General features: G+C 40.8%; 1 protein-coding gene across 1 annotated transcript in view; it reads right to left on the reverse strand.

The window, feature by feature from the left end:
• SPG11 (SPG11 vesicle trafficking associated, spatacsin) overlaps positions 1-24,334 on the reverse strand; it is a 34,491-nt gene that overhangs the window by 8,621 nt on the left and 1,536 nt on the right. The window contains exons 3-31 of the mRNA XM_086620091.1: positions 23,998-24,225; positions 23,046-23,235; positions 22,324-22,461; positions 21,108-21,571; positions 20,703-20,848; positions 19,474-19,606; positions 18,958-19,113; positions 17,474-17,652; positions 17,135-17,311; positions 16,586-16,657; positions 16,028-16,155; positions 15,178-15,356; positions 14,493-14,700; positions 13,785-13,988; positions 12,721-12,827; positions 11,797-11,942; positions 11,044-11,205; positions 10,270-10,336; positions 9,661-9,826; positions 8,068-8,273; positions 7,174-7,282; positions 6,506-6,665; positions 5,135-5,371; positions 4,709-4,909; positions 4,290-4,397; positions 3,031-3,193; positions 2,407-2,621; positions 1,305-2,049; positions 291-433 (exon numbers count right to left, since the gene is read on the reverse strand). Coding sequence (XP_086476217.1) covers positions 291-433; positions 1,305-2,049; positions 2,407-2,621; positions 3,031-3,193; positions 4,290-4,397; positions 4,709-4,909; positions 5,135-5,371; positions 6,506-6,665; positions 7,174-7,282; positions 8,068-8,273; positions 9,661-9,826; positions 10,270-10,336; positions 11,044-11,205; positions 11,797-11,942; positions 12,721-12,827; positions 13,785-13,988; positions 14,493-14,700; positions 15,178-15,356; positions 16,028-16,155; positions 16,586-16,657; positions 17,135-17,311; positions 17,474-17,652; positions 18,958-19,113; positions 19,474-19,606; positions 20,703-20,848; positions 21,108-21,571; positions 22,324-22,461; positions 23,046-23,235; positions 23,998-24,225 — 5,537 coding nt within the window. The remainder of the gene's footprint in view (positions 1-290; positions 434-1,304; positions 2,050-2,406; positions 2,622-3,030; positions 3,194-4,289; positions 4,398-4,708; positions 4,910-5,134; positions 5,372-6,505; positions 6,666-7,173; positions 7,283-8,067; positions 8,274-9,660; positions 9,827-10,269; positions 10,337-11,043; positions 11,206-11,796; positions 11,943-12,720; positions 12,828-13,784; positions 13,989-14,492; positions 14,701-15,177; positions 15,357-16,027; positions 16,156-16,585; positions 16,658-17,134; positions 17,312-17,473; positions 17,653-18,957; positions 19,114-19,473; positions 19,607-20,702; positions 20,849-21,107; positions 21,572-22,323; positions 22,462-23,045; positions 23,236-23,997; positions 24,226-24,334) is intronic.

Below are 24,334 nucleotides of genomic sequence, written 5' to 3' on the forward strand. Positions count from 1 at the left end.
ACAACACACGCTTGAAAGATTATAAAAAAGGCACATCAAAGAGACCCAGGCTGAAATCTGGCTTGGTGGAGTCAGAGGTAGGGGCCTGGGGAGTCTGGGAGCTGAGCTCATTTCAACACTTCACGCCTAGGAAGCATCTGGCCATTTTTCCACACAAAGGCTTGGTAAGTTCACCCGCGGAAGCTTGTTGATGAGTACTTTCACCACTCTTTATCCTGCTCTCCACGAATCTCCACAGCACAGCTTGGCACAAACCGCTTGTTTCTTCAGTAACGTTACGAGACACATACCTTAGAAAGTTCATACAGACAGAGAACCTGTCTGCAGTAGTTTCTCCCATGGACACATTCATCTATGAGAGCCTTCAGACTGGTAACAACTGGATCATCTAGAGACGGAGCCACAATGTGTGTCCAGTCTTCTAAGCTTGATGCTGGAAACAAAACCACTATAAATTCCTTTCTTGTAAAGACAGATAGCACCAACAAGCCTTATATTGGAGCAAGACTCCAGAAATCTGCAGCAAATACATAATACTTTCTCAGTCTTTGAAAACTAACTCTTGATACCTGTGATTTTATTTTTTTATACGTATTTTTTTTAAGTTTTAGGGTACAACCAATATGACAGAACACAAATGAGCCAAAATATCCACCGTAATATCTCAGATGATTCCTAATCATAAGAGAGCATAAGGGTTCAGCAGTCTTTCTGATGGCTAAGGCTTCATTTATTCTCTTTTCCTATTAAGCTTTATATATGTCAGCATTAGAAAGTAACGTTCCAGCTGACAGCTTTCTCATTCACACCTCATAAATACGCACTGAGTACTTTATACAAAACATCACCAGCCTTAGCCTTGCTATTAATAAGAAACACTAAACCCTTTATAATGTACAAAGAATTCAGAGAAATATATTAACTCAAGCATGCCCATGTTTCAGCTCCAGCAACACACTCAAGATTTACTACAGCCTCTATTCCAGAAGCAGAAACACAGATGAAGTTCAGTGCTACTTTACTGGAACAGAACTGTGAACTATGAGAAAAGGAACAGCTAAGAGACTACAGAAGCTGCACACAGAAACACACTGCCCAAAGCACACACGAGCAGTTACCAGGCTTCGACCTCCTTCCGTTAGAAGCCTTATGAACCAAGGAGATCACCCACTGCCATGAAGGAAGACCTTACTTCCTGCAGAAGTTTTTGGGGAAATCAACACTGTAACAGGAGAGGAAGAGTCCAGTGGAACCCCAACAACTGTATTACTTGTGAAATGGCTGAACTGGTTAGTGTTACTTACTGCTCGAGACTCTGCCCTGCTGAGACGAACTGCTTTCAGATGTCTTCTCTCTTGCTACCAGGAGCGGCCGAATATCTGTGTGTAATTTGTCTACATCAGTCTCCCCTGAGGCCAGAGCTCTGCAATGCAATACCAGGGAAACGTCTCTGTTGTAGAACTGGAAATACTGGCAAACACGGCTGGCTTCGTGCACACTTCCTTCATCGAGAAGGCATCCGATCAGAAACTCGAGTGACTCCTCCTCCTCGCTAGTCAGGGTCTGCTGGGACTCTCTGCATGGAAGACTCTCTAGTTTTAAGTGCTTGGGTGTGTTCAGATCAGGTAGCTTTGAAAAAGAAAACTCCTTAGCTAAGTTATCAAAGGTAAGATCTCTGTCCACTACAACACGAGAGGAAGATCTTGACTTGCCTGACCCCTCGTCTGCGGACAACATTTGTCGTGCAATGCGACAAATCCAGATCTGCTTCTCTATTTCTTCCAACTTGTGCAGTGACACCGAGTCATTCCTGGCCAGCCAATGGCCAGCTAGGGTAAGCAACAAATGTCTCTCCATAACGCCATTTATCTTCTCGTCAGCTAAAGGTTCAAACACTGTGTTTGCTTGATTAAAAAAAAATTCAGATGCAGCATTGCTGGAGATGGAGTTCTTCATGAAGTTGTCATTACATTTCTTCCAGAATTCAATTCTAGTCTGGTTTTGATGCCACTGTCCACTGTCTCTTAAACGATGTAGATCTCTTAGAACCTGCAAAATTCACAAAAGGTTTTAAACAGCGATTTTCCCAAAAAAGAAAAATCACACTGGATGGCTGGAATACTGAAAAACTGAATTTAGACTAAGTGTCTCAATCCGTAACAAATCCGTCTATTTTTCTCAGGAAATAAAACTGACTGTATAGCAAGTAAGAATAGTAAGAGAATAAGGAAAGCTACGCTGTCCTTTTTGGCTCAGCACTTACAGTCAACTTGTTTGGTGTACTTGCATTTCAAATAAAAATCTGAAGAAAAATTTGTGTTTCAGGAAGACTGAGAAGTAACATCTGCAATACTGCCAGTAATAGGAGTACTAAGAGGTGAGTCTCATTGTTTAACTACACTGTACCTCTTGAGTAACTACATTGTCCACGGGCAGCTCAGCCAGTGCTGCTACCTCCCGAGCCAGCGAGAACATTCCTCTCTCTTGTAGCTGCTCCAGAATCGATCCGCACTCGCTCTGAAACGTGGCCATGCTGTGACTGGTTAGGACGGAGCGATTAATGGACACGGAGGAATCCTTCAGGGTCTCGCTGAGTGCACAGAGTTTCTTCACATAAGGGCCTGTTTTAAAGGAGGACGAACAATTAAAGGGAGCTGGATTTTAAACCTGAGGAAATTCTGCTACTTCTGTCAGCACACAACCCTGCACGAGAAGGATCATAGATTTTACGCTCTCTAAAACCTTCCTGAGACTGAAATCAACTCCAAATCCTTGACTAAAATACTTCCATAGATAATATCTGTGCACTCCTCATCAAGACTTGCACATAATCACTCCCAAACCGACTTACAATCACACTTTCACCACTGCGATTCGCCGTAAGGACCAACTCTGGTTACATAAACTCCTACACAAAAATAAATCAGCGTGAACACACTTACAGCAAACCTTTTCAGTCACTCCAAAAACATTGCAGGTGGTTGCCAGATCAAGGCAGGAACATCACCGAACAGAGGAAGCTGTATTTACCATCAAGCAGAAGATTCTCTGCTGCAGCAAACAGCCCCAAGAGCTTTCCCAATTCGTATTCCGTCCCACACTGCTGCATCATCAACTCGAGAAGAAACACCGCTTGTGATTCCAACCACGGCACGGGTAATTCTGAAGCTGCTGGTTCACCTTCAGTTTTAAGCTGTGTAGATAAAGATTTTTCTGTGGTTACTTTTTATTTTTGCAAATATATTCTGCGTTTTGGTAGGAATTGCACTGGAAATGGAAGGTGTACCAGATCTACTTCCTTCCGTAAGAAACAATGAACTGCCATTCCCAAGGGAGCTCTCAGCCATTACTGATGCATGTTTGACTTTGACCACCAACCACTCCTGATAATCATGGAAGAGATAAAAAAAATGCCAGAAGGATCAGAAATGTATAGATAAAATAAACTTCTAGGTTAATAGCTCTTGTCATCCAGCTGCACACTTTATCAGCATATCCACTATGCGCGTGGCGCATCGGAAAGGAAACTGATCTGGCCTTTGCTTGAATTGCAGGAAGGAAAACCACTAATAACATGGAATGTCAGTTACCAAGACATTCAGGGAACTAGAAAACTGTGATGGAAAGAACTGAAATAATTAGTGAAAACGTTTATATGTGACAAACACGGAACGCTGCATGAAAACACTCCGGTCCTCTTAAAACCAACTGCTAAATCGATGTTTCAATCAAAGTGTGTGATTCAGTTCACTGGGTCATTTTCAAAGAAAAGTCTACACAACCACCAAAATTAAAGCAGTATCACAGACTTTTTCAGAAACTTTGAAGCATATTCCATAAAAGTTGTCTGTCTTAATAGATATTCCCTGTAAGCCACTGGTTTATTGGCTCAGTATTGACTTGCCCTGGTCAATACAGAACAGAGAATATCCCACACTTACTTACCACAAATAATTAAATTTACCAACAGGGGTCCTACCCGAGTCAGTGCCAACCTTCAAATGGTAAACTGCTCACAGGAGGAGGATGACGTTCTATTTCAACCTACCCACATCAACTTAAACCAAAATCATTTAGAAAAATGCATTGTGGGTTTTGAACTGTCAAAAACATCTTCCCATCAACTGCCAGTAATAAGAAGCATCTGCTGAAACCTGCTGCTTCACAAACCAGCTCCTAGTCATTCTAAGCATACTCTTCATTATTTTCATATATGCTTTTAGATGTGTGTCACATTCTAATGAGGGAAGACCCAGGCAAAGACATTTAGAGGAAATGAATTTGCTTACTTTTGTGAGACTTTCCTGAAACTTGTCCAGTTTGGTTTTAGCTTCATTGTATTTTTTACAGTTCATACAGAGTTCATACATCTCCAGTATATACAGTAAAGGCGAATCCTTTAAGACACAAAAATAGGTTACAATTCTTTCCTAGAAGTACCTCAATAAACGTAGGATTTGTCTTCCTCAGTACAGAACAATAAAGCTCTCATTTATCAAAACTGCATGCAAAGTTGATGCATGATCTGCAAATGTGCAATAGCTGGAAGAACTTCCATTCAGAGATTTTCTTACTCGAGGAGGATTTTCAGTGCATTACAGCCAGGTTGTCTAGGCCACAAACAGCGAGACAGGAACCTACAGGCCACCTCCTCTCCAAGATGATCTGACATACACTCAAGCATACCACTAAAAAGACATTAGCTTACCTTCAAAAAGAGCTGGAAGCCGTTTAGAAGTGTTTTACTTTTTTGCTTTCTTAAAAAGACTCTCCAGATAACTGACAGGTCATGAAGATCCCATTTGTGATCTTCTGCTGAGCTTTGAATGTGGTTTGTTGCTTCAGCTCTGGTAGTATCATCCACGGTAGTAATTATCCAAACACAGAGACAATCAATAATGTTTGCGTCCTGCCAAACGACAAAAATGATGATTTTACAATAACCCCAGACAAACATCATCTCATTATATGTCACTTGGCAAAACGTGTCGTACTATTCACAATTACTACAAAAAACTGAGAAAAAAACTTGATGAATGCAACCTACATATCTACCATTTAACATAATTATGCACGACCATCACTTTTTTGTTACTTATCCCTCTAAAAGAGAAATAGCTTCACCAACACTCACCTGGAAACATGCTGCTAAAACACTCAGAATGGGAGCGTGCTCTCTCAGTCCTTTAGTCAACAGGTAGCAGGAAGGGTTTGAGTTCCCCTGACATTGAAAAAGGATTTGGAAGAGACTATCTGCATATTTGCTTTTGACCACACTGGCAGCACCAGGACACAAAAGTGGTAACTTCTCCAATGCCAGCATCAAATGATCTCGTAAAACAGGAGTGAAATCTTGAAGGATAGAAATGACCTGGGAAAACAACCAAAAGCATCTGTACAGAGTGAGAGCCAAAGAGAACGAGGGGGAAGAAGGACTGAAGCACTAAGCACACAGAAAAGACAAATAAAATATTCCTCAAATTTGATTTTTAGAACATGTTTTGGAGACCTAAAGAGAACAAAGTGTTTGCAGGTGGGAATTATTCTAATAAAATATTAAAGCTCATCCTTTTACATGGAGCTAAAACGTCTCCTAGAGACACTCATCTTGGTGTCTCTCTCATACTGCTGACAGCGTATCATGACAAGTGCCCAGGCAGTTGCTGCTGTGTGATTACATATTTTCCTTTTCAAGACAACAAGATCCAAGTTAAAATCCTAGGCCTGCTATGCATCATCTTACTTAGAATTTTCCAGTTAGCTTCCTCACGTTACTTTTCCCAAATCACTTAATTTTTACATATATTGGTAATATTTCATTAATTTTCAAATTACGTTCAAATCAAAAACCGGAAGACTTAGATTCTCAAAAGTTTAAGTATCTTCACACAAAAATCAATGTAACTTTTGAAAGGAAAGATGAGTGGCTTTATTAAAACTTATACTGAACATATGGCAACTCTCCAGTGAAAAAAGCAGTAACTAAATTATTTTAAAAACAGTTGGTATGAGTATGTCATAATCTTAACTAAATTTAAAATGAAAATTAGGTCCCTTCTTGGCAAACACTTTTGCATTCTCTTCACTTCAAAGGGACACTCCCATCACTCCTCTCTGAAAACTCTTCTCCACTACCGATTAATAACGTTGCACAAGATTTTTCAGGCAGGGAATTTTTTCCCTAATCTTCCCCTTTAATAGTTGGCTTTCATGTTCTTAGAAGCTATTATGATATCTGCTGAACAGCCAGCTCCCTCTGGAGTCCATTTCCTTTGTGGTGTGTTAGCTTTACACACGCCAAGAGGGGGAGAGAAGTGGAAAAGTAGGGAAATCCAGCTGTAAGAGAAGGGCTATCATAATCAGAGGGTATTGAGCACCCTGAGACAACTTCCAACTCCCAGGAAGCGAAGAGGCTATTTTTTCCTTCCTTTTTTTTTTTTTTGATCTCAGACAGAACGTTCCTGATAAACTCTGTCCTCATTTAAAGTCATACCCAGAAGCTTACCTCCTCTGGCCGGTGGCTGTACAGCTGGCTTTGGACAATGAACTGCAGCCAGTCGTTGGATTTGGCACATTCCTTCAGGTAAGACGTACTCAGCTCGATATCATGGAGTTTACAGAACTGCATTACCAAAGCCCACTGCCTTCTAGAGTCGCTAGATGTCCTGCATGGGATTTAAAGAGCTTCAGCTGTAATAAACTGGTATTTATACCAGATGTTAACAACATATAAACTCTTCATGTGGCCTGAGACCCATCGCCTGCAAACAGCAACACCAGCACTTCTGCTGACTTCGCTACGGATCAGGTCACATTCCAGTGTGGGAGCTGCCATAGGACACTCCCCAAGGACATTCCCACCCACCAAGGGAGGTACTGTCCTACCTGGACACTGTAGGCTTTGGCAAGAACTCAACAATCTTCACACCTAAGCCTGCTGCACGAGCCCGGTGGGCCAGTGAGTCCAACACGCTGACTGCACTTCCTTGCTCTTGCCAATACATGTCCGTTACCTCTACTATTTGAAATCCCAAGACTATTCTTAATTCAAATATTGTTGCTCAGTTCACGGTGATAAAACACACAGGGATCTCTTTAATATTACCCAAATGGTAAAATTCGGTGCTCAATCTCCATTTGCCAGCATAATTCTTTAAATCGTATTTTACTCACTTCTTTACTCCTTGATGCTCAACTGCATCCCAAAAGGCTTCTTCTAAGGAGGTAAGAACTTCTGCTGCTGCTGCTTTTTCACCACCAGCCAATTTTGTTAGTTTTTCAACTGTTTAGAAGAAAGTGTTACCATTTCCAAGGTGCTATTTAAGATTAGAGTAAGGGTAACATTTTCAACAGTACCAGAATCATCAAGCAGAACGAATCCTATTAATGCAAACGTTTCAATAACTCTGCCAAGTCTAGCACCAAAGTGGCTACATGACTTTTGAAAAAGAATTGCAACTTGCCAATGACATAACCTTTTTTTTAAAAAAAAATAAGCTCTACCTATAGTTTTAAATAACACATACGTTCTTAGAATGATCAGGAAAATACAAATAAATGCCAGTAGTTTCCTAGTTGAGACAAAAAGACACCTGTGGACCTATAGTTAGAAATTCAACTTTCTAAAGTTATTCCTAGGATAAATTTAATTTCCTTACAGCTTTGAACATTTGATTTCACTGCTGCTGTAAGACAGTTTTCAAAAAAGAAAGAGAGGAGAGATTTGTTAATGTCCTTTTGTTTAATCCTCTAGTTATATCATTACAATATTAGGCTGAACCTTACTAAACGTTACACTGAGCCTTAGGCAGCTGTTCAACAAAGTCTATCCAATACTCCTGCAATTTTAGCTGCATGTCATAGTACAATCTTCCTGCCTTATCTGGTATGCCAGGGTCAAAACCACCTTCAAAATTGGTAAGAAGCAGGAATAAAAGAGCAAAATCCTTAGCTCTTCAAAGGACAGGATGCTTCTACTGCATTCCTGAGAAGTTAGGCACCATCTCTGCTCCTCCTCCCAATAAATCCATAGCACCCTATTTTAAAACAAACAAAAGACAGCCTTACCCAAAGATTCTCTTATTTGATTGCGCTGAGATTCTTCATTTCTAGTTCTGTAACTGAAAATCATCTTTGCAACTTTAATGTCAACCCTGAGTTTGAGGCTGTTGAGACCAAGCAACTCTAGAAAACACACGCAGGCTGCTCCTACTGCAGGTGTGCTGAAGGAAGAAAGAGCTAAAACATAGGCTTCATGTCCTGCCTGCTGAATCCTGGAACAAAAACACCACCAGTGAACACATGGGATTTTCAAACATGAATATTCCCCATGTAAGCAAGTACCTACACGGTTTACTAAGCTCACAGACTTATTAGCATGAAAGACGCTCACAAACCAGAAGTTTCATATTTATAAAAAATACAGGTCTGAGAATAAAGCCTCACACCTGCTAAGCACAGCTTGCAATTTAATAAACTTCAACAAAAACTGAAGCCAATGCATTTGATGCCATAATTAACAAAAACCACCTGTCAGCAGCCTCACTGCAAAACGCCCCGCTGCAGAGTTCCCAATCCAGGCGCTGCGGCACCCAGAATCTGAAACTGCGGATTGCACTAAGTGGAAAAGGGACCCTGAAGGCCTCTGCAGTGGCTGGTTCACTGCTGGACTGTTTAATTTTCAACTATTAAGTACTTCAGTCCACATTAAAGTGTGTTTTCCTTTTTGCCCAAATCTTACCGTTTACCCAACAGAAACTGATTTGTACAGAAATGATGAAAGAAACAGTGACTAACACACAAACAAGATCTTATAGAAACAGTGATTTCTTCTGATGTAACTCCTACTGATTTTGAATATATTTAATAGCAAATTTAATATATTCAAGCAAGATGTATAATTTGATTGTATCCTTTAGAACACATCATTCTGAAGCTTCAGCCAGAAAATTCAATTCCTTCAATCTCCAGTACACTATTTGTCTTATTAATTTAACTAAAGTGGTGTCATCCTTAGGAAATGCCAAAGAAAAAGGGCATCTTTTTTTCTACAAAGTGATCTAGAGGAAAGATGGGGAGAGGCTGTTCAGGAGGGCCAGTTGTGATAGGACAAGGGGTAATGGTTTTAAAATAGAGGGAGGTAGATTCAGATTGGATATTAGGAAAAAATTTTTTACCATGAGAGTTGTAGAACACTGGAACAGGTTGCCCAGAGAGGTGGTGGATGCTCCATCCCTGGAGACGTTCAAGGCCAGGTTGGACGAGGCCCTGAGCAACCTGATCTAGTTGGAGATATCCCTGTTCCTTGCAGGGGGGTTGGACTAGATGACCTTTGAAGGTCCCTTCCAGCCCTAACCATTCTATGATTCTATGATTCTATGTCCCTAGAAGAAAAGCCCACCTGTGTTTGATAAAACTGGAACATTTTCCATTCCTTGCTTTCTTTGTGCAGACTGCATTTTGATTCAAAACAAAATTCACCTTCTTTTAGGGGATTTCTATCCTCCTTGTTGCTAGACTGAACAGACTCCCAGGACACCTAAAATTTCAGGTCATGCAATGCACACCCCATGCTGCTTGTTGGGGAGGATTAATATTACTTCGTGTGCTAGATCACAATTTCAAAAGAACTACCCAACTGTCATTTCTGAGAAGACTTACAACTGTTTGGGGGATTTGCTCTTTACTAACTGCTGGACCAAAAATGTACCAAAAGCAAATGATGGACGTCCGTGCTGCAAATAGTACAAAAAATCCAGTCGTTCCATTATAGCGTATTTGTTCACCAGTTCAGGGGATGAAAAATGAGGAAAGTCACTCGATGCATCTAGAAAGAATATCATCATTTTTATGAGCTGACAAACAGTTGAACTAAACATAGAAAACAGCTTACAGCTACAAAACAGGAGATGACAACCAAATACCTCTCCCCTTGTTCAAATCTCAGCACACCCAAACCCCACTGAAATTCCAATTCTTACTGGAAAATCAGAACTCTAGATCACTTCTTAGGCCCTCAACTTGTTTTAAAAGAAAATACTGCTTTTACATCTCAAAATACATTTAGAAAAAATTATGTCTGCGAAGAACTTAATGGAGAAAGGTAATTTATCTAGGATTTATTTTCAAAACAAAATTTTCATACGTTACTTTTTAAAAAAAAAAAAAATGACCTTTTTAATAAGTTTATCCGTCAAATAATTTCACTGAAAGGTATTTTATCCCAGGTGCTCAGGCTAAAAAAGCATATAAGACTTGGAAGTAACATACCTGATACAGCAAGAGTATTTGTTGACTGCCAACCAAATAATTTAGTGGGATCAAAGGGCACTAATGACTGAAAAATGATGAAAAACAAAATATTTTCAGACATCTTAAGATTTTTACATCAGACCAGACTACAGAATATTTAGGGACCTATAGCAGCAGACAACCAGGTGTTGCCCATGCTGCTATCAAGCAGTGATGTATCTTGTGCACTTCTCTCAGTTACATATTTACCTACTCTGTAGGATCAGACCACAAACAAGTGCAAGGAAAGGCTTAGACTTTGGTCTAAGGAACTAGGAAAAGGACATACTGCAGTATTTTGCCAAAATGTGATTTTAGCAAAGTTAACACTTTCCTAACAATGAACAATTTGTAGCATTTCTTCCAATTTTCAGTTTATCTCCTACCACAGATCTGAAGTAAAAGGCATTTGCCCAGAAACATGCCATGATATTCCATGACATTCTAAATTCCAATTTCCCTTAGACAACTAAAAACATTTTAAGTTCTGTATTACTGAACAATGTGCCCACTGAATGCTGCAAGACACTCCAGGACAGCTGCAGTTAAACACTGCAGGGAGGGTGGGGGAAGCCAGACTCACAACATGGAGATCCCATTTCAACAAGCTGTTCAGGATGAAGCTATGGACTTTAGCTCCAAATCAAGGATTCCAACACACAGTCCCCACCCTCCAGGCTTCAGCTAAAACCAAGCTTCCCTCAGTTTACTTTTGTTCTGCTAAAAATCACCAACGAGAAGCATTTTGTGTACCTGAACAAGATGGTAAAGAGAGATGTCAGGTGGCAAAATTCCATGGGAAGTATTCGGGGGAAAGAGAGCAGCTTTGAGTTTGGGGTAAGCAGTCAGTGCCATTTTTAAGAGCTGTGGATCAACTTTCTTTAGAGGTTTTTCCACATCTTCATTCTGAAGAACCTACATTGCAAGGAAGCCAAAGTGTTTCATTAGGAAGAAGACACTGCATTAAAACACTAAAAAAATCAATCTCTGAATGTGTCAAACAAACTACCTCATGGGAATTTGACAGATGGTGACAACACAAAAAGTACACTTTTTTCCTGGAAAATCCAATAAGTTATATTAGACATATCTTCAACAGTACCTGATATTTTAGGTTCCCATGCTATGTATCAAAAAGCCATCTGTATAATAAATTCTGTCCCAACATGCAGTTCAACAAGCGTCTTTCTTTTCAAAGTAGAATAATTTATAATGTGCTTTTTGGTCTTTATGGCACAATGTAACTGGCTGCACAATATAACCAGCAAGCTGAAGTTTCTGATGTTAGCCCAGACTTCCAGACTTCCATGTAACCTTGAACCACTCTACTCGCTTCGTTTGGTCAACCTAACCCTGAAACTCGGAACACCAAAACCAGATTTTTGTAAAAGAAGAAATTATATGATGACATTAATATATTTATTCTTGTTAACACATTCCTTTGAGTTTTCAACACCATGTGAAAACTTCTCCAAAGGCTTCTCAATCATTTCTTGCACACAGTACCTGATCAATACCTCCGGGTGCGTACATTGTAGTAGCAAGTGCTAGTAGTGTACGTCCTTCCAGCAGCATGCTACTCACACTGGCTTGATTACTAGGAATCAGGATCTGAGCATTGGCTAGACTAGCCTGGAAAATCATCTTTGGATCTTAAAAGAAAAAAAAGTGAGATTTAATTTCACGCGAAATCAATATTAAATAACTAAATCATGCATTAAAACTGCTTTGTGACTAGGAAAAAAGCTGACTTTTCTATTTTTTGTTGTTAATAGTGATTTTTCTCCATTTACTTATAAATACAGATAAGCTGTTCTAAATTTTACCAAGCTTTGCTGAATTTCAAACCAGTTTTACCTAGACAGATTGATTTGGATTGAGTCCCACAGTTTAGCACTGCACTGGGTCAATTCTTTATCCTACACTGATCACACTTTCTGAAAAAGCTCCACTTGGGATTCTTTTTATCATACATTAATGTGTGACTCTATAAAAGAAGAAATGTTTTTTTAAAAAGTGAAATTAATTAAGGGCACAAATTCTACTGATTTGCAACGACAATAACTAAAAAAGGCAAACACATAATCCAAGGGGCAGAGAAGTCACAATGCACGAGAGGAAGCTTTAATTTTAACAGTATATACATTATCTTACTAATTCTTCATTTCAGTCTTTTAGAAATGTGATCAAAATGGAGGCAGTGAAGATCATACACAAAACAATTCTGACATATCTACAGCCTCCACACCTTCATGTACAGCTTAAGTAGGAACTGCAATCTACATTTTACAGATGAGGAACTCGGGCATCCACAAGGGATTTGCCACAGTCAGAAGAAAGTTTGCAGCAGAGCAGAGAATGAAACCCAGCTGTGCCAAACAGCCAGCCAGCAGCAGGAACGCCAGGCCACCCCTCCGGGGAGGCTCCTACCTCGTGGGTCACTGGCAACCCCCCGGCACTGCAGGAGAAATTCAAACCAGGGATGCGCTTCGTGCAACTCCTTGTCATCCAAAATGGGGCAGTTGGAAGCCGACAAACTGGGAATAAGATGAGCAGCAGCACAGTGAAAATACAGTATTTGTAACCACCCTCTGCTCAAATATAACGCCGCAATAAAAACTAAGAGCCTCTGACTCGCTGCTGCAGTGACTTATCCATTCTGAGGAAGGAGTCAAAAGACATCACTCTCTCCAGGAGGCACCACGTTAGCTGACACGGCGTCTCTGACCCGGCCCTTCTTGAGGGATGTGTTTCTGTGCTCCCTTCCATAAACCAAAGTCATAGTTTCCCCATCCGCCAACCCCAAACGTCTTCCAAAGAAGGGACCTGATTCACAAATACCACTCTGCAAAGTCTAAATACTTTACATAAACTATAACTGATTATATATAAACAAAAAAAAAAAAACAAAAAAACAACCAACCAAACAAACAAACAAAAACCCACATTTGTTGGCTTTTCTCTGGTCCACTTTTACCTTCTTAACAATTCCACTGTTACAGCTAAGACATTTTAACAACAAAGCATTCATTCAGTGGAAAGTATCCGTATGGTTCCAATATCTAATATTTATTTTTCCCTTAAATCCCAACCAATCCTAATTTAGATGGAAACCAGCAATTTCTTTACTTGCAAATGTATCAAGAAGGAACTGATATTTGTGCTTATCTCAGAGAGCTTCTGCAACACAAGTTGCTTTGGCAGACTTAAGACTGCATTGCTTATAAGATTATACTAATTACAACTATAGTTGTTTCCTTTGATGACTGTATCACAAATTAATCTTGACAAGACAACCCGAATAAAGCTTCAAAATACAGCATGAAACCTACCACACTGCCCCACGATTTTTCATTAAATGACACTGCTGTGACCCAAGCAGTACTTCTCGCCAAGCAGTAAGGGCTGAGGAAAGCTGTTACTATCAAAACTACTAAAATTGTGTTTAATTATTCAAATCTGCATGAGATTTGAGGGAAGAAAAGCGTTCCTACCTGTAATAGTCTAAGTAAGTGTATAAGAGATACTGCAAATTATGTTCCAAACAGTGAAGGACGAAACGAGCGTGGAAGTCCAGACCACCTGCAGCACTGTATTTCGGAACAGGGTGAGGATTTTGCAGAACTCCCCCAAGGTAAGACAGTCTTTGGAGCAGAAGTTCAAAATCTTCCAACTCGGAAGGGACAAAAATTCCCTTTCTATCAGAAAAGAGAAAAAGCATGCGCACTGATCAGACAGCTGCATCTTTAAGAAGCTGTGAGGGATGGGTTTGGTTGGAAATGACAAAGCAGACCTTTCCTGCCAGGGGATTACTTCACTACCCAGGCAAACACGACATGCCAAAATTCATCTGACAGTGCTCAAACAGTATCTTAGTTACTGCAGCTCACTGCAGGAACAAGGCGTGAGGAGCGTTCAGGATGTTCTCCCTTTCATTAAAATGGGCATCAGGAATATAATGGTTACAAATAAGATCGCAGGGCTGAGAGGGGATTTCTGTTGCTCTGTTTCTTACTCGGAAAGTGCAAGTACAAGACTAAAATTAAATTTCTTAACGAATTTGTGCTGTTTCAAAAAAGGGCACTAAATATACTACAAAAACCAATTTGCGTCAAAGATTTTACTAAGGTGCACTTCTCTAACTATGCAATTTTTGCTTCACAGAAGCCAGACAGTGAGTATAAGGCACTGAGGGCACATACCCAGCCAGCTTGTTTAAGATATCATTTCTCATGTAGCCACTACACAACGTGCTCCTGTCAATGATGTCTGCAGTAAGAGGAGGCCAGTGAGCTCGTCCGCACGAAGTCCGGTTGGGCTCAAATTCCTCAATCCATGAACAAATACTGAGCCAATCATGCTGGGCTGTCAAGTGCATCCAAAGAACCTCAGGATTACACGTCTTGAGTTCTGCGTTTAAAAAAGCCAACGATGAAACCCACACAAACACAGACCACTCAGGGAAACACTGACATTTCTTTCCACATGTACATGTTTTTAATGGATGGCTGCAAATATGACGCTGAGATTACATTCTTACAGCCTGCTAGAGCTTTATGTTGGAAAAGCTAAATATAATACTACAGTGTAATGAGCTTTCCAGAGCACAGCAGAGCACGACATTCACAAGTGGCCATTCATTAGACAAGTCCCTTTCAGCTTAGTTGCAAATTTTTCTCTACAGGAAAAACACACATCCCTGTCAGAAGACAACAGGATGAAACACATTGTTTACCCATTTTTCGCTGACAAAAAACAAGTGACCTACTGTGGCAGCACACAACTTCAGTTACATCAATGCCACTCGTACACAATTGCAATATGCTACGTCACAGGTGGATTTTTAATTCACAATTTCTTTGAAGTCCTTAGTACCAGAACACTTGCCTTGGCGTGGTTTTCTGGGGAGAAGAATCGTTTCCTGAATATGCTCATCCCACCACTGAGCCCAGTTAAACATCACTCTGACTCTCCTATTGTGAACCCGATGTCTATCGCGATCCAACAGCGAGTCTAGAACAGCTGTGTGTCTGGAAAAGTCTTGCTCCTTTCTCCAGTTCGTGAAACTGCAAGGAAGTGCTGCATTAGGACATTTTCAGTGCTCTCTTAAAAAACAGTTCACAATCTAACAAATAGCAGAGGAAAGGATCACCAAATTTTTCTAGTCCATTTTGAAGAACGTTCTGGAAGTGGCAGAGGGACTTACTCAGCTAAAAGTTGGAGTGTGCATATGAGAGCAACGGGCAAAGAATTAACTCATTTTTCCAAATCTGACACAGCAGATGATAAGTGTCGTAACATTCTTACAATTATTTAACCATAAAATTATTTTTCTAGGTTACTTACAGTTTGCTATATTATGGACACCATGTATGAAAAATAGAGCAAACATTTCATCTGAACACATTTCATTTGATTAATAATTCTAATAATATCCCTGGCTATTGAAAATACTTCCTTTGTGGTGATGATACGCACAGAAGACCTCTGTTACACTGACAATAGCACATTGTGACCTAGTCTGGAAAGAATACGACAGCAATTGTCATGTTAATGAGAAAAGTAATCAGTTCCCACACTGAACCTCATTTCTGCAAATGAAGAACGGTGTGAAATTAATGACATTACAGAAGACTGTATTTGTTAGTGCAGTAAATCATACGGAATGTAGAAGCCAGCATATTTTAAATCCTATTAACGTTATTAATTATTAATGAAAACTGATAACCCACATTACCTGGAAAGAGATTGAATCTCTTTATTTTCTTGGAAGGATTCCGAGTAAAAGCTTTCAACCTGATGCACAAAGTCTATCATTTTCTTCTCTCTTTCAGAAAAATAATTTTCTTCTCGTAAAACTTTCACCTTTAATTCAAATTAAAGTATTACCTCCAATTACCATTTTTATCCACTTACAATATATTTAAGTTTTAAATGATCCTGCAAGTGTAACGACTTAACCAACTGTAGGGAAAAATGCTGGAAGCATTGAGGTCAATACACTTAAACATCAAAAGGGTCAGAACATCACCCTGCCTGCACGCAGATGAGAACCAGATCCCAGCCAGAACAAACAAACAAACGACATTTCAGCCCATTTTTCACTTCAACTGCAAACACAGAAGAGCACAGGCACGTCAGTGCCATGTTTCAGTGCCCACACTGTGAGGATAGAGGGACAAGCCCCGTTTGCTCCCGTTCTGAAAGTGTGTTCAACACAGTACTTTCTCTCAGCGTAAACACACATCAGACCCGAGAACATCAGCTGGACACAAAAAGCCTTTTCCACACTTACCAACAAATCTCGTACGTGTTTATCAACGGTGTAGAAACATATCTTACGCAACTCCTCCTTCACATCGAAGCCCTAACAAGAAAGAAGATACTAACTGAATGCAAACTGTAGGAATGCAGGTGTACACTGGCAGAACAAATGCACCTTCTCTCCTCCCAAAGCACACAACCTTTTCCAACCACACTTGTGATGGTTGCTTCACCAGTAACTAGAGATGTCACAACAGCCCAGTGACGTGCCGATGTCTCGATGTCTCGTGTCGTCGTGTCTGGATGCAGAACGGGCACCCTTTCCCACCCGGCTCGCCAGAATCACCTCTGCACTTCGCTGGTCACGACAGCCATCAATACACATTCACAAACAGACCCCCTCAGCATTCCGAAGGCACGTTATTTTTAAAACGAGTTAATTTTCATCGTAATTCAAGTCTGTGGGAGAATCCATACATCCACAAGACACCTGATCGCTCCCCATACCCTTAGCATTCCTTAATTTCGTTAGTCATAAAGAGTGTGAGAGCTACCAGCATGCTTACTGAACACCTCTCACCATGTTTCGTAGCAGTTCCGAGGCCTCTCTGGTGTTGTCCTTCAGAAGACGGTCATAGACCAGACCCAAACCTCTCCGAATAAATTCTGGAAGTCTTTCAGCAGGATGCTGATGCATTCGGAAGAAGGTCTGGGCCTCTGGCATTTTGTTGCTTAAGATGGCGTCTGCAATGACTTCCTGAAAGGGGAAAAAAATCTGGAACAAACTGATCCCATTAATTTTCAGTGTTCCTATCTTTATGATCCTTACATTGATTTTTCCCCAATAGTTTAAAGACATTTCCATATTAATAATTTCCTTATATACAAGTGATATTAAAACTTGATTACTCATTTTTACCTCTGGTGTCAGTTTTTCCCACATGTGGCTTTCTTCTAACACAGGTAGGTCTTCATCGAGATCACTTCCTGTGTGTGCAGTATTTACTTCTGGTCGAGGGTATTTTCTCAGAAATTTTCTGAGTTTAATAATGTAATCAGTTAAAATATCTGCACCCTTCTGCAGGAATACATCAGGTTCTGTCAAGAGCATTCAAGATACCAGTTAAGCAGAACTCAACAACTCAGCATTTTTAAGGCTGGGTGATGTGGAATGCCTTTTTCTGACTCATACGGAGAACACACCTCAGAGGAAAGAGCACGTCAGCTCTGTACTGCTATCTGACCTGTACAGGTGCTAACACTGCCCACCACTATCAGTGCATTGTCAGGACACAGTCCCAGTCCTCCCAGTGCTCCCGACAGATCTCCCTGGCCTCACTGATGTGTTGTCCCCTTCAGGGACAAGTAACTAAGAGCAGAGATTTTTTATTGATCCAATCAGTTATTAGTCAGATTAAATTTAATTTAAAGTGCAGGGACATCTAAGCATAACATTCATGTAGTAAAGCACAAAGACTACTAAAAACCATGCAGAAAAAAGTTATTAAGAATCAGAGTTAGCAGTCTGCACCTTTTACTCTTGGAAGGAATCAGTTCCACTTGAACATGTACAACCTGTTGGTCCCCGGACTAAAAAGCATCACTGAGCCAGCAAGCCAGCCCCAAGGAGCAGGACAGCACACTGTGTGCTGGGACATGCCACCCCACTCCCCATAGCTTTCTCCAGCAAAACAAAACTGTCCTCTGGAATTCTAGGATTTTAATATTTCGCTTGTCTACCAGCTGTTACTCTGTTCTTGTACCTTTTAGGCTGCAGTTCAAAGAGCAACATGTGCCAGCATAAGCGGTCATGCACTGCCACATCCAGCCTGCAAGCCTCATCACCCTCTGCTTCTTGCTTCTGTGCCACCCCTCGTGTTATACTGGGATGTGGGACTGTGTTGCCACACTGTAAATGGAACTGGGAAATGCTCCAGATAAAAAATAACCTGGTAGGCTATTTTTTCAGCTCTATCAGCTTCTTAGTCTATTCCATTCCACAGCCACAGAAATACTTGTGCCAGAATACTTCAAACGGCAGCACTGAGAAAAGAATTAGCAGCTGAGAGCTAAACTCAAGGCATTTAACTGCACTACCAGCAAGTATTCAGCAAGAGCCTGAAAGTCCCATTCTGCTATTCTTATGCATCCCAAACGATCCTGTTGGCAGTATCCTCTGTGATCTGAGAGCCTGATCATAGTTTGAGCTAACACAGGTACTGTACTCCAATTTATGTCTCGTCCTTCCCCTTAAACAACATCTTCCATTCACTTCACTCTAGCACAAATTTGTTGTTAATTCTAAGCAAATTTAGGCTCTTATTTAAAAAAATTAGTAGTTCGTACTCATCTAAACAATGACACATTACATTACGACGTATGATACAAAATGAGGAATCTTACTCTCTGTGTGCACAAAAATGTCTTCGAGTTGCTTGCTAAGGAAAGTCAACGTCAGGTTTAGCAGCTGCTCAGAAAAGTGTTTACTGTGAGGCTCCATATCACTTTCTTTGATAGCTGAGCAGAGCAAGTTTAAAGCTGACCTCAGCTCTTCCAAATCTGCAATGTTTACATAAAAAGTTAGAACATCTGCATTCTACCATATGACTGATCACATAAATTTAAAATTTAAGTTAAAATCATAAAGCTACGCTACAAAAATCTTCTAAAATGTGTCAAACAATATATGTCACATGCTTTGCCTTCCTATCAAAATGCTTATCATACATATGCCAATGTCAGCACACAGCCAAGAAGCCCACACCTCCTGCACCACTTCTCTCTCTTTCCAGAGGCAGAGAACTTGCCATACAGCACCTCCAAACACACGAAGCACAGGCAATTCAACCTGCTTTTACAAACACCTGCCCATAAACAGAAAGGCAATTAAATGCAAACCTCTGAAAGTATTTTACTTACTTTTCAGGTACAACTGGGATGCGCTATCAGGAGACTGTTCAAGTCCAGAGTGGGGGGCAGACAGATTGAAAAGACTTTCTTTGCTTTTTAAAAATAAGTCTACTGTGTCCAGTTGACGATTTTCCAAACCAGCCTAGGCAAATATGGAGTAGAACAATGATGCACATGTTCTAAAATATATATATTGTATGCTTACTGCTAGTATTTGCACGTTGTACTCAGCGACAAGGTATGCATGCACAAAAAAAAAAAAGAAGAAATTTAAACTGTGTGTGCAACACCTGCAGCCTGAAATAACAAGGAGACCTGTTCAGTACCTGCCATGCTCCTTCAATCGGCTTTGCAGAAACCCTGCCTCGTATCTTCAGAGACAAAACATTAATTCAGCAATTTACTAGAGTTCAATTTTTTAATTTAAAATAAGTACTGTGAGATTTTAAATCTACTGTGGGATTTAAAATAAGTACTGTGAGAACCAGGACTTTGAATAAGCTTACAGCAAGGAAAATCAACTCGCTTTCCATCACAGCCCTCAAATAAAACCAGAAGAACCCGACCAAACATCTTCACCTAAGTGCCCTCCCTCCAAACACGACCAAGCGCAGGCTGGCAGCGAACTGAGCAATGGTGTGGGCAGCCTGTGGCAGAGCCCCACGCTTCTGGAACAATATTTGTTTTTAAAGAAGGATCTATGTCATCTAAAAGTAGAACTAGAGCACTGGAAAGCTGCAGAGACACAAGGAGATTCGTTTTGTGGTCTGGCACATTAAAAATGTTTTATCACCTACTGTTAAGGGATACCTAGCAACGTTTGGTAACCTCTAAGTTCTCCTCTCAGCTTTACAAGAGTGGTATGTTAAAAACAAAAATCTAGTTACAAGAATTTTAATATTTGACATTTTGGAAGAGGACAAAAACTGCTGCAGAAATTGGCAAAAATGCTTTAGAGTCCAGTTAAGAGAGAGTTTTGAGCACTGCTTAGTTTAAAGCTTTTTTTTTTTAATGTGCATTAATTTTGTTGCTGTATTTCTTCTTTTGGGTTACTCATCTGGGTTACTCGGGTTTTTTATGGTGGATTTAATAACTAAACCAGTCCTTTTGGTCCCTAGGTTACTGAGGCATACTCTTGGTTGTGTCTGAAAACACCACTAACACTGCTGAACTGCGTGCATCACGTTAAAGAAGTACTTCTGTTATCTGTAAGACACGAAACAGATTTTTTTTTTTACCTCCAGCGCATGTAGTGGAATTGAACATCGTTCCCATCCGTTGAGATGACAAACGGAATCGACGACTCCAGCACTGCCATAGATCATCAATCTATTCAAAAACTCTTCTCGAGTTAGCCCAAACAGAACTAAGGAAAGACCACGCTCTAAAAAGAATCAAATCATAATTAAAAATACATAAGCAAGCTGCTACATAGCAACGTTTCTATCTGCTGCTTCTCTTCCCAAATAATGCTGCAAAGCTGCAGGGCTCCGTTTGGATTTCACCTCGACAAGAATGCATCAGAAACCAGACAAGAGCAGCCAGGCAGCCAGGAAAGAAGAGTGCAACAAAAAAAAAAAAAAAAGAAGAAAAAAGCTTTTATCAGAAGCCTGCATCGGAACAATGAGATAAAAGCCCCTCACCTGTCAGAAGCAGACACAAGGGCACCTCTTCGCTGCAATCCACATAAACACTGTTTGGGCCAAAGTGGTGACACGTCACATCTTGTGACTCAAAATCCCAGAGCACGAGAGTCAATCCTCGGTCGGCTGTTGACACCACAAACACTGCTTTCACTCCAGTCACCAGCTTACACTCCACTTTCACCACTTCTCCTGGTGCTTCCCCAGGGATTTGCTTCCACTGCTGCCTGGCACCACGGGGGTTTGTACCGTCGCTCTGTGACGGTTTGGAAGGGGCCCACGTAACAGTTCGTGGAACAAATACCACCATCTTCTCAGCATTTTCATAGATTTCAGGATCATGACCTTCAAGATGAGTAAAAAACTGATACCAAGGTAAATCGAAGTCATTCACCAAATCTGAAGAACCTGGTCGTCTTCTCCTTACCCTATCGCACAGGGAGGACAGGTGTGCCTTCCAGGACCTGGGGCGAAGAACAAAGCTACTTATAATACCAGGTATTATGCACAGAACAATGCAGGTAAACCGATTTTTAAAGTTTCCTCGGTCAAAAAAACCCACATTTTAAGCTTACAGATTCCATCCAGCATCTTGCATTTTAACCCTAACGTGTCCTGTTTATTTCTATTTAAATACTGTTTGCTGCCAAGCTGAATGATCACAGCTGCATGAGCTGACAAGGTCCATGAAGCTGAGCGTTTTTAGGGGAAAATTTTCTTTTCCCCACAGAAAATCCACCCATCGATTAAAAAAAAAAAAATTAGAATTACATTAATTCCAGAATTATTTATTACATTTACATCAAGTTACGATGAATATATTTTGTAAGTATTAATACCTTTAATACCAAGGGTCTCAACACAGTTAAAATGCTTTACATGAACACAAAATCATTTGAAGCCCGCACGCACTCAGCAACGCTAAACACGCAACCATCTAGAAAGTGCTTGGAACACAAAAACCTGTCAATACTGGTTCAAACTGAAGGGAACACCCTAAACAGCAGTCACTATTTAGAAGCTGTCCAATGACATATGTAAACTTGTCCTGGCCCACTTCCTAACGTCATCCTCACGTTCAAAAGTTTAAAGCAGAATGAGCTGATTTTATCCATCACGACTACAATTTAAAAAAAAAAAAAATCAGTAGTTTATTGCTCAGTGACCTAAAGCAGGCAAAACCCAGCCTGCTTTAGGAAGTATTTTTGTTGAGTACCTGTCTGTGCGGAAGGGCAGTGACAAAAGCTCCATGCTGTAGTCAGAACTAGCAAGGTCATCCTCGTCGAGTCCTTCAGGAGGCTTCAGCGGAAGATTTTCAGGATCTCTCTTACAGAGCAAATGCCCAGGGAACTGTCTGTAAAGAAATGAACATTAAATTCCACCTCCCTCATAGATAATTGAATAATTTTTTTTTTCTTTCATGTGTAACTTCTCCAGGAGTGAAATTTGAGAAAATGGGAGCTCTCGGAGCAGCAGTTTTCTCTCAGATTAACAACATCCCCAAAAATGCATCCACGTAAGTCATGAAAGCTCGATGCTGTTTCCTTTGAGGTGGACACCGCCTCGAAATTAAAACCTGGTCCTAATTTATCCAGCAAGATCAGTAAAGCTGTATCAGAACAGTTTAACAACCCCACACTCTGGCATTTCTAAAAGGTGCCATGAACCACTGGCACTAATTCACAGCACATACCCAAACCTTCGGAGAAAAGACATCAGGTGCAATCCAAAGTTTTTCTGTTTGTTGAAGTGACAGAGCATAAATTGGGGAAAATATTAATGGGCTAGCTTTAAACAAGAAAGAGAGAACAAGAAACAGAGAGCCAGAACTCAAAACAAAAAGCTGGCATAACATCACCTACTAGAGGACCAGGATTAGGCCCTTTTTCACGTTGGTTGTACCCAAACTTCCACCTTGGAATTCTGCTGCAAACACACCTGAAGTACACGTTCAGGTCCACCGAGATGGCATGGTGGGAAGCGCTGACGACCACGGCGACGCTGAGATCATGCGACACTCTCACCGCGGCGAGCGGCGACGCGACGGCCGGGCTCCCGCCCTCGCCCCCCTGCCAGAGCGCCACGCTGACGTGCGCCAGATGGGCCCCATCGACAGAGTCAAACACATCTGGAACAGCGTCAAAGAAAACCCCAGCCCTCAGGTTGCCCAGCAAGAAATCAGATAGGAGGAGGAGACGGTGAATTACTGTTCACTTCGTGGTCCCAGCTCATCTCGGCACGACAAAACTCTCAGAACTGTTTGTTTTACAAGAGCATTCCCTGCTCAGCCAGGATCAGAAGTGAGCTGTGCCAGGTGATGTACAAACGCAACTTGTGTCACTTCAGAAGAGCTAATTTATACTCAGAAGTGAGCTGGGACAAACATATATTGACAGCTATATAATTAGGAGGAAAAAGTGACCTGACTTTATTGCATTTTTTTAAATATGTGTCAGAAAAAACTGACAAAGAACAGGTTAGAGTTGAGCCCCTTGAGGAACAGCCTGCCAGGTCTGAGCTCCTGTCCTTTAGAAGACAGCTGGAGATAATGTAGATTATTCCTGCAGATAATTGCTAAAGGATCTAATTACAAAAAGACAGAGCAGTGACAGTAGATGTAACCTGTTATACACAGGCCCCATATCAAAACCACTGAAAACCATTACTCCAGTGTGAAAGATTTCCAGTGACATGTTAAGAAACTACATCTGGTACGGGACAACGGCAATTTTCACTACAGCAACTAGCACTTTGCTACACAACCCTTGTACTGAAAGCAGCTTCAGATACTTGAATTTCTTTCAAGAGATTTCTGCTTAGCCCTGACAGAAAACGACTTGGTTCTTCCAGATCATTTCCAGCGAGAGCCAGTCTCTGTTGCAAAGGATACAAATCCAGCCGGAACTATCCAACAGAAACAGGACCCCCCGGCAGAAGTGGGCATCTGCAATTCTCTCCAAAGCTTGTGAGGGCAAATCGAGGGCAAAGCAGTCGCATGTCTCCAAGGGTGAGCCTTCTCCAGGAAAGGTAAGATGCACGACAATAAACTTGTTGAGCAGAAGTATGCCTTTGTTGTTTTCAAAAGACAGTATCCTCAAAGACAAAACCGAAGACAGACCTGTAAATTTAAAGATATTTTAGGATGACGGCAATCTGGTACTCTTGGTTTGTAGATACCCCAAGAAAATTACAGCTCAAACTCATTGCCTCTGCTACCACCTTAACAA

Source organism: Tauraco erythrolophus, chromosome 14, assembly GCF_009769465.1.
Source record: "Tauraco erythrolophus isolate bTauEry1 chromosome 14, bTauEry1.pri, whole genome shotgun sequence".
NCBI lineage: Eukaryota > Metazoa > Chordata > Aves > Musophagiformes > Musophagidae > Tauraco > Tauraco erythrolophus.